The 13,268-nt window shown below is 41.0% G+C and overlaps 1 protein-coding gene and 1 long non-coding RNA gene across 10 annotated transcripts in view; one reads left to right on the forward strand and one right to left on the reverse strand.

Moving 5' to 3' along the window:
* Positions 1 to 874: 874 nt before the first annotated feature.
* The window catches only part of PALLD (palladin, cytoskeletal associated protein), a 145,097-nt gene continuing 132,703 nt past the window's right edge, over positions 875 to 13,268 (reverse strand). For all 8 annotated transcript variants that reach the window (XM_030491855.1, XM_030491854.2, XM_030491853.1 and 5 more), the window contains 6 exons: positions 12,258 to 12,352; positions 7,084 to 7,216; positions 5,938 to 6,145; positions 5,071 to 5,236; positions 4,048 to 4,181; positions 875 to 3,048 (listed from right to left, as the gene is read on the reverse strand). In XM_030491855.1, coding sequence (XP_030347715.1) covers positions 2,876 to 3,048; positions 4,048 to 4,181; positions 5,071 to 5,236; positions 5,938 to 6,145; positions 7,084 to 7,216; positions 12,258 to 12,352 — 909 coding nt within the window. In that variant the 3' untranslated portion in view covers positions 875 to 2,875. The remainder of the gene's footprint in view (positions 3,049 to 4,047; positions 4,182 to 5,070; positions 5,237 to 5,937; positions 6,146 to 7,083; positions 7,217 to 12,257; positions 12,353 to 13,268) is intronic.
* Positions 2,968 to 10,769, forward strand: LOC115610391. Of its 2 annotated transcripts, XR_003992203.2 has the most exons (3): positions 2,968 to 3,172; positions 7,122 to 7,238; positions 7,670 to 10,769. It is a non-coding gene; the product is annotated as an uncharacterized LOC115610391 (long non-coding RNA). The 2 variants fall into 2 exon arrangements; XR_003992202.1 differs by having other exon boundaries at positions 7,122 to 10,769.

A 13,268-nucleotide genomic window follows, 5' to 3' on the forward strand; every position in this document is an offset into this window, starting at 1 on the left:
AACTTCTGAACATTACTTTGATGCTTCCAAGAATTTCAGATTTCTGGCTTGGAAAGCATGTCATTTTCTTGTGCCACGCTTCTATCTCTGAATTTGTAAACCCAAACAGTCCCAGTAACTAAGTAACAGCACAGCTGAATGTTTTCATAAAAACAACTTTGCTGCTTAGAGATGTGATTTACTGCTTAAGTGTGTCTGTACATATATACAGAGGCAAAATGTGATGATGACCTCATCTTCAAGCAGCTCACAAGAGCAGTCTCAGCTTTTTAGTCTCTGAGCCAAAGACAAACGCACTGTAAGCAGACAGGGCTCCACCGACTTCAGCTGCAGGATCACCCGTAATGTCAGTACTCACGCAATTGCTGAGAGAATCCTGGGTGTAGTGATCAATGTTTGAAATGTAAACCTGAAAGAAAAAAATGTATTATCTTGCATCTTTCCTGGTATCTTTGCACAGAAAGGAAGGAAGGGAAGCTAGACAATATTCAGGGTTCTACAAGGAAATCTTAAACTTTTTATGGTTTTCATTTTGATATTGCCTTGCTAGAAATCTCTTCTTAAACAAATTTAACTGCATTTGGACTGTGCCATTTACTTAGAATCAGTTGTGAGTGATGTTACATTGCAATTTCTGGACACACAAAATAGACCTGCATCTTTTCTAACCTATTGAAAAAAGCATCTTCAAGTGCTTTTATTGGGTAAAAGTTTCTCAGAATTTATGGCTCACGATCCTCTGTTTTCTTTAAAAAGACTCTGGGTCACAAGCAGAATATTCTGATAAGCTCTAGTCATTTTTTGATGCTGTATCTGTATTGATAATATTTAAGATTTCTTATACTGAGACAGTTAATAGTCTTTACCAAAGGAAAACTTTCTATTTGTGTAATATTTATTGATGTTAAACCCACATTATATCAGCACAACAATCCAAAGTAAGGATAATACATTTTCTTTCATAAATACGAATAAAAGGTGGCAAAATAATGCTAGTGAAGCTAAACAAAAAAGTCAATTAGCATGTCACAGTCGAGAAGAATTTGGCAAATGATATGACATACTTCTTCTAGAATAGAATCAATTACTCCCAGATGACAGACTATGACGTTAATCTAGATTAACGATCCCCAAAACTGGTCATATCCTGCACCAGAATTGTACTACCGTATGTGCTAACGTTTATTAGTCACTAAAACACAACACAAACTTTGTGTACTTACAAAGCAATACACGTATAGCAGTAATGCAATATATGGTGTACACAATTACAAAATTAAAAAAACAAAACCCCTAAGTACAGGACTTCTGAATAACTGAACTGAGATAAAAGATTTCAACACTTTTATTATAAATAATGGAAGATACCATATATGTGCTTCATATAAGGAATACAGTGTTTTCCTTTCATAGCAAAGTATCATAGCTCGTACCATCACATGCTCGTTTTCCTTGTCAGGCCTAGTAATTCTTCCATCCCTCCCTCCCCTTCCTCTGAAATTCACTTGGTTCTACTTTAAAACTACTGAGTCAGGTCTGACTTAGGTGGGGCTCCAGTTCAGGTGGGTTTGCCTTGCTTTCTGAATGTAGCCTTCAGGCTTTTCACCTGCGGCGCCCAGACTCTACCCAGTAAAGAGCCTACAGGAAAATGATAGGAGGAGGAAAAGAAAAATCTACCAGAGACATGTGCTAAGTTAAGGGGGAGAAAAAAAGGCACAAATTTGATGTTGGTTTTGTCCACCTTCATGTTCTACTTCCTCAGATCTGCAAGCTCAGCACCTGTGGTGTATACTTGTCATTTAAATTCATATTGCAGTCTCAACCCATTTTTCACTTACTATACATTTCTAAAATCCTCAGGCACATCACACAAGCTTTAAACAGTCGAACATCCCACACGTACACTCCCTAGTTTCCAGCTCACCTCAGAAATTCTGATTCGGGAATGGGAGCATTACGAGGTTACAGGCTGTGTTCAGGAAACCCACAGAGAGTTTCAGCCTCTGCCCTGCCCCCCTCCCACCCCCTGCAATAACCCACTGCAGTGGGTTGTACTGACAGCATGTTTTCCCCATCTAGTTACCAATAGTTGTAGTCTGGAGGAGACTGTTATTACGTCTCAGCTCTTCATTATCTCTAAGCTGTTAAGTTACTTGTGCTTGACCTGTCTTGGCTGTGTGCTTGTAAGCAAGCCTTCTCCTGGATGGCAAAATCAAAAATAGAGAAGAACCTAAAACTGCGGTGTTGATGTTGCTGTACAGAACCGTCCATACTAACAGCATTTAAGGCAAGAGACTTTTTTTTTTCCTTGTAGACTGAAAAGCAGTTTGCAGAGATACAGCATTTGCTTATGTTTCTCTTCCTTGTCCCTTCCTGGTTTACTCTGACAGTATTGCACTTGTTCACTGTAGCTATCAGAATGCAGTGCTGGTTTAGAACTGGCAACAACCACACATTCTGATTTTCTTTGTGATCGAACGGCCTCAAGTAAAACCTCTTGCACCAATAAGGTTGTGTAACATCTACTTACTGCTTATGAAGGCATGTAGTGATAAATAGTGTTCTCGTCTGAAAAATCTGACTCTCTGATGTATTTTGGCCTTTATGAAAAGGGTTATTCGTAAGAGCTGAAGCAACTTAGGTATAAGGAACTGGTGAATGTGATTTGTTGTGCAATGTGTACATTTCCATTAATAATCTACCTATTCTAATTTGGTATAATGAATAAGAAATATATGGTTATTGTGTTTGTTGTTTATCTTTTGTACTTGAAGGTGTCTGCCTTTGCATAAAGTGACATAGGAGTATCATTGGTCAAGGCAATGGCTTTCAGTGTTTCTGCTTTGAAAGAAAATGATGGAAGTGGTGGTTGAATCTACAGGTCATCGCTCTCTACCAAGCCAGACTGCATTGTCAGGTGGACTGGATTTGCTTCAGGCTGGAAAGCTGCTTTGATGTCTAGTCCTTGGTCACACAGTGCAGCGTATCGGCTGGCTGAGGGCCGCACCTTCTTTGGCTTGGTTGTCTGAGGTGGTTGTTGCCACTGAGCTACAGATTGAAAAGGGAAGAAAAAATGTTAGCCATCATCTGAGCTGGGCAATGAAGTGTGCCAGATCCACCCTTTGTAAAGGAGATACTAACTTCTGAGCTGCCAACAACCATTGTATCAGAGGTGAGTTTGTTTCATTTCTTGGTATAGTTTGTTTGTTGGTGGTGGTGGTTTTTTTTTTTAACCTCAACATCTAGTTTCACCTTCAGACATGGTATGTAAGAACAATAGTGCCTGTGTTTGTTACTCTGCATTTTTGGCATTGCTTCTACCTTTCTTTGTGTCACGGGGAAGGGTAACAGCGAGGGGGTTGTTTCTGTGCACTTGTATTCCAGTGACAGGCCTGTTCAAGGGTTACTTGTTGTATATAAAAGGAAACCACCTGGATGCCATTGCCACCCCTTGTATGCTAAAACATGCTGAGCCAAGTCTCCTCTTCACAAGTCTCACTACCATCCCCGCCACCACCAAAAACCATCCTTCATCATTCCCATCCCTCCCTCCCTCCTTACTTATTCTTGTTATGAAAACACTGGTAAGAGAAAACATTCAGTGTGTGAGGGGCTGCTTTGGAACAAACTGAGTAATTAAGCAGAAAGCCATAAAAACATCTACTACACTTCTGGTAGCTGTCACAGGTGTATTACAGACTGATGTACATAGGAATAAAAAAGGTTAGGGAAGTGCTAGCAGAGCGATACTAATAATGATCCACAAAAATAACAGAAGCATGCCGTTATCTGTTGTTAATTAGCTCTACTGAATATACTAAGCAAAGCCAGAAAGCATGCATGCTTGTTTTGCTTTAGGTATCTGAAAGATGCTGAAATATACTTTGACAGAGCATTTGTTGTCTTGATGTGGATCGTTATTATTGAGGAGAAACTATAAATAAAAGAAAGAGAGACCAAGGTAAACCATTCTGTGAACAAACTGAAACTTACACAACTGTTGCTTTTAGGGTAGCTAGTATGGTCACAAAAACTGAAGTCACTTACTATAAACATCCAACCTGGCAGTGCATGACACAATCCCAGCCTCATTCTTAGCTGAAACCGTGTACCACCCGGCATCCTCCTTTGTAGCTCCCTGAATAAGCAGGCAAATGTAGCCATAGTTATCCTGGTGCATGCTAAACGAAAGAAAAGCAGAAAATTAGTATTTAAATTGCAAAACACTGTAGACTACGTCAAAATGTCATTATAAACCAACCTCATCCTAGTTACAGATTAAATGGAGTCCACTTTAAATTAATGTGGAACTTTGTCTGAAATTAGCAAGTGGAAAATCAAACGTGGAGTATGCTTGACAATTTCGCAGTTTAATATCCTGCACTGAAAACTTAAGAAGCAAAATTGCATAAAGTAACTTCTCTTTCACAATCACAGATTAAGACATCTAGAAATCTGATTTAAGTCATTGGGACACCAGAACTTTTTTGGGAAAGGATAAAAAACTCGAGGAATGAGGTACTGAAATGCTCTCCGTTGTTGAGAAGGACAGCAAAAATTTATTAGTGTTCTATCAGGAATGAGTTTCTTTTCTTGCAATGTATCATCAATTTGCTTTTAAAAATTCCTACAAATGTTACCAAATAGCGAAGACAAGTTTATAGATCTCAATATAAAATACTGAATCTTAGTTGCTTCACTACCCAACAGTTAGCAATCAAGGTTTCTGCTGAGAAGCAGACAGCTTTCTTTAGCAGCCTGGGTTTTCACCAGAACATTGCTAGAAGTCTTAGTTCTAGAAGATAAAAACCACTTCTCCACTTGCTTAAAGTGCAAAGATAGTTGTTTAATTCCAAGGATGGAAAACAGAACCAACATTTTAATTCCGGCTCGGCCACCAGGCTGGCTGCAAATCTGAGTAAATGTCATAAATTAGTACACTATCTACTTAATGTTTATGAGATGCTGTTCACACAGAGTATTCTTACGGCCTTCTAGGTTTTCATTCGTGCCACAGGATAAGTCATCACCAAAGTTTTACACAGGGAGAGGATTCTAAGCCAGTCTCACCTCACTCGGTCAGTGTTGTATGTGAGTGACTCATTCTCCTTCTTCCAAAATATCTGAGGAGACGGCTCCCCCGAGATCCGACACTCCAGCCGCACTGGGAATCCCTCAGTCACACCCGTGTTCTGTAGCTTCTCTATAAACACAGGTGCTTTGTGTACTTCCTTAGCTGTGAAAACAAAAATGGCATCATGTTGGCACTAGGCTGTGACAGTGCAGCTCTTACTCCAGCAACATGCTAAAACCAGTAATGAAAATCTAAGTGGCAGGAAACTGAAGTGTTGTCTTCATTAATCACAGAGTGCAGTCCTGGTTCATCTGAAGGGAACAGTCAGATCAGGACTGTCATAGGGGAAAAGTGAGCTGAGTGGTTCCCCCCTTTCCCAAAAGAGTTGAAATACAGAGTGTAAAGATCAGATAAACTGGCTGCTCTCTGCTTGTCACGCAGTGCTCCTTCATACTCCCTAGAAAGGTGGCTTTTAGTTATAAAAGGGACTGCTCTACCTGGAGGCTGGAATGCCATTGCTCTAATACATTGTGAAACACACAAATCATATGGTAGTGGTAGATAGGGTCTGCACAAATGGCTTTTAAAAACCCATTCACGTAAGTAGCCTGGCTTGCGGTCCCTGCCTCTGCCTCAGGACAGCAGCCCTCTGCTCTTAACTGTGTGCCCAGGGCTTATGTATCAGTCAGCTTATGGCACTACATAATGTAAATTGTATCACTGTAAATGTAAGTTCTGTTTCTAACAGGTTTCCTTTTCTTACCCCACTACCCCTCAGCCATGTCGCTTGACAGCACTTACACTGTCCTGTGTGTTGTTACCCTTACAGTGCTCGGGGTGGGAGCTTAGTGTGAAGATGTTACCTGCAACAATGAGCTCCAGGCTGAATGTGTTCTCACCAGCCCGGTTGCTGGCGATGCATGTGTAGATTCCCGCATCTCTGGCTGTGACTGGTTCTATGATCAAGGAGTGCACACCATTCTCACGCACCAGCATTTTGTGAGAACTATCAGGGCGAATTGGTCTTCCATTCAGTTGCCAGCTTAAATCTGGAGTCGGTAATCCACTAACCTTAAGCATAAACAGAATAATGGGAATTGGTCTTAGCCATACAAAACACTGGAGGAGTCCTGACTTGTTACGTCAGAGAAGTTTGGGTTGGTTTGCTACTGCAGGTGTACCACAAGATGTAAAGATCTTTGACTCAGTTGTATTCATTTACTTTCTGGCCAACTCCCTGAATTCCATGATGTCTTATGGGTGTGACTGAAAAAAGATCAGTGTTTAGATATGCTAGAAGCTAAATAATACTACATTGCAAAACAAAAGGCAGGGTGACACCTTTTGTCTTTCTTATTGTTTGCTCTTCAGGTGGAATGAGAAGATAGATAGTCCTTTCTTGATCAACTTCTTGTGGAGAACTTGCAGACAAAAAGATGTTAGCTGACTAATTATTGAACTCAAAGTTCCATTCCACTTAGGTGTAACCCAGTGACAGCACCACCTGCTCTGGTTAATGCTTGGTCTGTGTGAACAAGTTGTGCACTTTTGAAAGCTGTGCCATTTGCTGTGGGTACTCTGTGAAAACAAACAGCTTCTCACAAATAGATCAGCAGAAAGTACACAGAGTCATCCAAGCCTGAATTAATTCTGTTCAGCAAAGTCATAAATCAAGGTTATATTGTTTGAAACTTTAATGGGGTATCAAAACCCAAGTGGCAAAAGGACTTAACACGGAGAAGCGCATTGTCCTTGTGGTGTGTGCTGCTTCCCTCCCCACCCCTGCCTATCTGAATTCTGAAAATCAGTTTTCTGTCGGCTGCAAGATTTGCCTGGGCAGGCAAACTTTTATTGTCCACTTACTTGTAAGCAGTGAGATTAACTGACCTATTGACAGTCGCTGAACTGCCAGTAGGCAAAATAGCTTTAAAAATAAATTAACTGAGGTTTTGAGCCAAGTACTGTTCCCAAAAGGTCCCCACTGCCCTCTGCGTGGTACTTGTACTTGCCTTGCAATCCATTCTGCACAGTTTTCCTTCTTGAACAGTCAGGTCTCCAGGAGCCTGCAGGAAATGAGGCCGGAAGAATCGTTCCTGAATGGGTTCATTTTCATCACCACTGTCCCTTGATCGAGATCGTGGTCTTAAAATAACATAAAATAAAGGTAAATTATTTTTCTCTGCTAAATCAGAACCACCAAAATCACTTACATACATTGCTTTGAATTTTAAATCACTCCTTTGACCTATGCCATAATCACTCTGTATTTACACACATACACTGAGCACTTGGCTCAGACCGAGTTAATTATGACACAGTACTTAATTACTTTCATTTAACTCACGTTATGGCAAAATATGATCTAGAAGACAATCTTGCTACAGAATAATTGCTTGTAGCAATCTTTTATTTATACATGGTAGTATTTTTGTTTAGAGTTGGTCCTTAAATGACTGAAACACAAATAAAATAACTCAGTAGGCCTTAGCATAAAGCTCAGTTCCTCATTTCTGGTGTTCGGTGTATTTAATCCCTTCACTGTTGCTGATGACACCACCAAGTGTGTGTAGTTCATTAATTACATTTATCTTTCAGAAAAAAACAGCAGCTAAAAGCTATCTTATCTCAGCTGAGGAGAGACTTCTCACAACAGACTGACTTTTCACCATCTCTTGTTCTGCACTACCAAAGACTATACAGAAAAGTCTGTGGATTAAAGTGCTGTGGGTATTTATTCCTCATTTAGCAGTTTTTTGTTTGAGATAGATAGATAGTCTTGAACACTTTCAAAGCCACTAAACTGTGGTGTCAAAACCATGAGGATTTCATTTGTGAGCACCAGGAAGAAAAGCTTCCGTCACTAGATTGTTCTTTATAAAGGTGCTGTGAAAAGTTCAATAAAAAATAAAAAGAAGGAAAAATAACTCCTGTCCCCAGAAACAGCATCAATCATCTTAAACCTCCAGGATATCATTTAATCCATTGCACTGGCTGTTCTTGCCTGTTAATTTAATCTATTAAATCTTTTTCTAAGTGGTTCCTCATTTAACTGGATTTTTCCCCAATTGAAATCAACATTATTCCACTTGTGTGATTCGGTAATCAGAGAGGCTTGGAACTGAAACAGAATTTGAGATCAGTTTTTGTCCTTGCCTGATCAGCTCCAGTGGGTCCCATTCTGGAGCCAGCTGCTGCCTTGCAATGACATCCTGTTGCAGTGAAGAGGAGCTATTCAGCTGTCCTCCAGGGTAACTTACATCAGTGACACTGTACAGTGAAATTCTCTTTTGTGAATCTCATTTTCCGTTACCTTTTGCCAGTGTTTCTGTGTCTGCAGGATACATGCTGCACTATACGTGGCTATACTGTGTTTTATACTGCCCAGGGGGGTTTCTTTAGGTTAAAATAATTCATAACAAAAAAAGCTCAAACCTCCCAACAGTTACATCTGGAAAACAAGATGCTGTACTACTGTGCAGCAGATAAACACTCCAGCTGCACACTGAGGGGAAGCATAGTTAAGAGTTGCTTGAATCTCGTGTGTTTTGTCCTTCTCTGTTGTTGCCCTTCTCTCTATTACTGCTCTGTTTGACTTCTGAATTATCTCTCCTAAATAGATAACTTTTAATGATCATCACAGGCTTCCCATAGCTATAACTAAAGGCAGATGTGTGTGTCTGGGAAATCTATCCTGTACTGCTTATCAGCGTACAATGGATACCAAACTGGGCAACGCAGACTGGCACTTTGCACATCATAAAAGCTTGAGTAACTCTTGAGGTGCCCCTGGCCAGGTCTGGAGCACTTAATATTTTTTTTTTCTACTTGAACATGCCTAAAGCTACTTCAGTAGCTGCTGTGTTACAGCTCATGAGCAAGACTAAGCTCTAGTTGGCAAGTTCCTAACTGATTTCTGCAGACATCCATGCCTTGTGTGCGTGTAGGTGGGGTAGAGATGGATGGAAGCAAAGAAAACCTGTACTTGTATCTTTTGGTTATTCGTTTTGCAAGACTACCTGGAAGTGATGGATCTGGGCACGTGAGTTCTACACAGTGTGGGCAACCCACAGAACATCCGTCTTCATAGTGCTCATGTGCGTCCTGTTTAGGTGCTGTTGATAAAGCACCTATGAAGTACAAGTAACCAGTGCAAGGCTGAGCCAAACAGGTCAACTAGCCCATCTGAAAGCCACCACCTCACTGCTGCAGCTCCATGGAAAGGCAGCTCTGATCAAAACAGGGGAGAAATTACAGAGTTTGTGACCAAAGCTGGTTTTTTGATAGTATGTTTTCGAATTGTGCAAACTAAGTCTTCGAATTACACATGTGAAAGGAAACCTAAATGAGCAAGCTGTTCGGAGTCAGAAGTAAATGACACGTTTCTTTTTACCTCTTTGTAAACTTGCCTCTGGAATTGCAGACTTACTTTTTAAGCATTTTTACCTTGAGAGGTGAAACTAAGGTTATTTTAATTGTAAAACATTTTGTGGTTTTCAAGAAACAACAAAATGAGTAGAGCCAAGTACTTCAGATGTCTAGGAATGACAAATTGCAGGAGACTGGAATACCCTTGGATTAGCCGTGTGTTCTTCAGAGCTGTGATGTGGGCATCAAATTGCAGAAACTAGTTTCAGCAATACTGATATCATGTACTAAATGTGGCCAGGAGAGACTCTGTGGGCTGCTGTGGTGCAACGCACCAGGAATGTCGGCGAGTGAGAAGCTGGGGAAGACTTTATGACTGACCATATGATAATGATCACTAATTTGGGATAAACGAGATTAAGTTCAAATTAATCCTCTAATTAAGAGCAAGGGCAATAGGACTATTTCTTTTTTAAATCTTCCCTAAATCTTATGCATTGTAGGATGATTTATGTGGGGCTCTGGCTGCAGCGCACCACGAGAGAGCTACAGTGTTGAGCACCGTGGCGCCTAAGGGGTTGACCCACAGCTTGGTACACATCGGACAGTTCAAAAGTTCCCTCCCCACTGACAAAGTAATGCTAAGAATGTGCTGTTTGCAAGCTAAGCACATTTAAGAAAAATATATCAAAAACGGAATAATAACTACAAAGAGTGCTTTAAAATGTCCATGACGTGGTGAAGATGACAAAAACTAGAGTTCTGCCAGAACACATTCTGTGTGAGAGATTAAAAGTACTTCAGGAAAAAGCCTGTCAATGGTGTAACAAGTCATAAAGTTCATTAAGCTAATAATTATACTTGTAAAAAAAGCCCAACACTTGTTGCTCTCAAGCAGAAAAGCTTATAGAAATCATACTGTAATCCCAGGAATATCACTTATCAAAAGTACCCAGCGTGCATGTGACAAATACCACAGCACAGGGGGGTGCGTTACAAGCGAACAGCCGGTGGCAGGGGCTGTTTTAGGGGGACACAACAACCCCCCTGGCCTTGGTGACACTGGCTGGTGGGAGGAGTGGGAAACGTCCCCTAAGCAGAAATAGAAGTGTGCTGAATGCTGAGCAGAAAGAGACCTTCCATAAGTAAAAGTATCAAGGGTTCGCTCTGCACATAGGGTCATTTTACAGGAAATAAGAATCCCCAATAATTGCCCTAATTTTAATTAAACTGCTATATAGAAATCTCTTATTTATAATTTGTTACTCTACTGGACACCCAGCCGTAGTGATAGTGTCTGCCTGAAAATAAAGCATCAGCCATAAGCAGCCTCAGACTTCGATTGCATTTGGAGAGATTGGAAAAAAGCCTCCTCCATTACTACCCAAGGGTTCTGCATACTGCAAAGAGAGACAGACACCCACATTTTACCCTTCAGAAAGGTACAGAAGTGTCTGTCAGCTGCTCACTGCTCTCCCCACACCCATCATCCTTTCTACCATCCCCATTTTTAAAGATGTTTCCCCTTTCTCACCCTGTGCACACTGACTCATTCAGTTGGAACCTGACTCTTCAGGGCAGCTTTTCCCTTCAGGGATTAGCTGAGACTTTTCATTTTGCCCCATTACTTTACTGGGCAGGACACGCTGGACAGACCCAGCTTTTCTGGGCTGCTCTCACAGTGCAGCAATAGCAGGACATCCCCATCCACGAGCATTCTGGGCTTTGGGCTTAACAGGCCGAATCATGAAATGTTGGAGGGGAAGGTGGTAGGATGCCTCAGTGATATGCTAGGAAATGCTTTCAGGGCTGTGGGAAGCTCAGTTTGTTCTGTGCAGGAATAACACTGGTCTTTTAAACAACCAACCTCGCTTCCTAGTGTTGCCTAGTTATGGGAAGGGTGGAGAGAGCCTGGTTTGCATGCAGCAGTGCTACAGTACATACTACCACCATGCTAACTGTTACGGAACTCATTTTGTTATGGCACACTGACTGTGTAATTACATCTACTCTGTGTATTACAGTGAGGCAGCACTGAGATTCTGTGGCCATTGTGACCCATAAGTGAAACACACCTTATCAGGGCAGAATTCGGAACTGGAGCCCTCGAACTCCCCTGAAAGCAGTTCTGTTTGGGTACCCAAAATGAAATGTTTTTTTATTGTCTATCAATGTCTAAGCTGTGCTAAATAGCCTCATAAATGCTTTGGGTAATGAAAAAAAAGTATTTGAAGTGAAAATTCCCTTATATGGTTCAAAACCATAAACCAAAGTTTCGTATATGAATAATTGTAAACTCACCAAAGATAAGTTTAATACTTCATTTCTGACTCATAATTCCTTATAAGAACCTGAACTGAAATCCTAAAATATTTCTAATGTAAATCTAATAAACTTCCTTGGCATGCAGTTATTTCTGCTGGTTCTTTCAATGAAGACTTACTAAAACCTGCAGAAAGCAGAGGTTCCCGCTAGAATCCTAGTCAGGTGAGATGTTTTAAAAGAACCCTTTAAGGAAGTGACAAGGTCCTTCCCAACAGCTGATGGTGCAATTTGCAATGAGGAGCAATCAGTGCACATCACAAAGATAGGAGGAGGAGACAGTAAAAATTCAAGATACATAAACATGCTGTCATTCCAGAGGTTGCCTGGGCTTCTGGATGTGCAAGCTTTGCAGAGATTTTAAGACAGCAGAGGTCCCATTTCTTCCTGAATGTCATACTTTTAACTTACCTTCTTCCTTCACATTCTTTATCTTACCACAATAATTTTGCAAAAAGTTATTATTAAAAGAAAGAAAGAAAAAGGCATCAAATACCTTCTTATATGCGGCTGACCGGAAGGTGACCATGGGCTGCGGCCTCTTTGATTTACAGCTTGAACCATCAGCCTGCCCGTGCAACTTACTCTGCCCTGTTACAGTGATGGAGAGAAGGAACATGAGAAGACTTAAAGCACGAATTATTAATAAATGTTCAACCTGCTCTCATCTTTTCTGCCCACCTGTTACAGAGCCTGTAAGACAGTCTCTTCTTTCACAAAGTCATTGGCAAACATTTGTCAAGATACCTTCCGATGTTAAACTATTTTATTAGCTTCCAGTCTAACCCAGAACAGAGTAGAACAGCAGTGAATGTGACAGAGTCCTGGTTACAGTGTTCCACCTGGAGGTTTTTCTTGTAAAAAGGTGGTTGGTACCTGTGGCAACAAAGTCCTTAAAACAGCTATTGCTATGGGTTGGAGGTTTCTCTGCATACAGCAAGTGGACAGAAAGACAACTAGTGCAAGATAGTGAAAATGGCACTTGGTAAGTGCTGGCGGGTAGTGACAAAGCTGCTGCCTCCCAAGAGGATGGATCCACTTCAACTGCTGGAGGCACAGCTTAGAAAACCCCATAAATGGAAAACCCAAATGAACTGTATGAGTATGTAAAGTGCCCTCTCTACACCGTGAGCCTGGCTTGGGGGCAGGAATCACACAGAAGCACATGCTGCGCTGGTGGGTGTTGGAGGCAATTCAGCTGTCTCAGGTTATTTTCAGTGAATGATAACTAGAGCATGGGCTCTGTGATATTATGTCCTCTGTTTTGTTTTACTCTGGTTTTTAGAAGACAGGTTGTCCAACACAAGCACTGCTGGTAACAAAGTTGGGACGGCTCTGCCTGATGCCCCAACTGCTGATGTCCAGGGCTCTAAGCGTTCACCCTGTAAGGGGTAAAAGCATCTGGAGGTATTGATAAATATACACAATAGATGCAAATATCAAAGCTATGTATAAAAATAATACTATAGTAAAAGTCTACATACTTTTATATAGCAATGTAATGATT

This window comes from Strigops habroptila, chromosome 7, assembly GCF_004027225.2.
Source record: "Strigops habroptila isolate Jane chromosome 7, bStrHab1.2.pri, whole genome shotgun sequence".
NCBI classification, from domain to species: Eukaryota; Metazoa; Chordata; class Aves; order Psittaciformes; family Psittacidae; genus Strigops; species Strigops habroptila.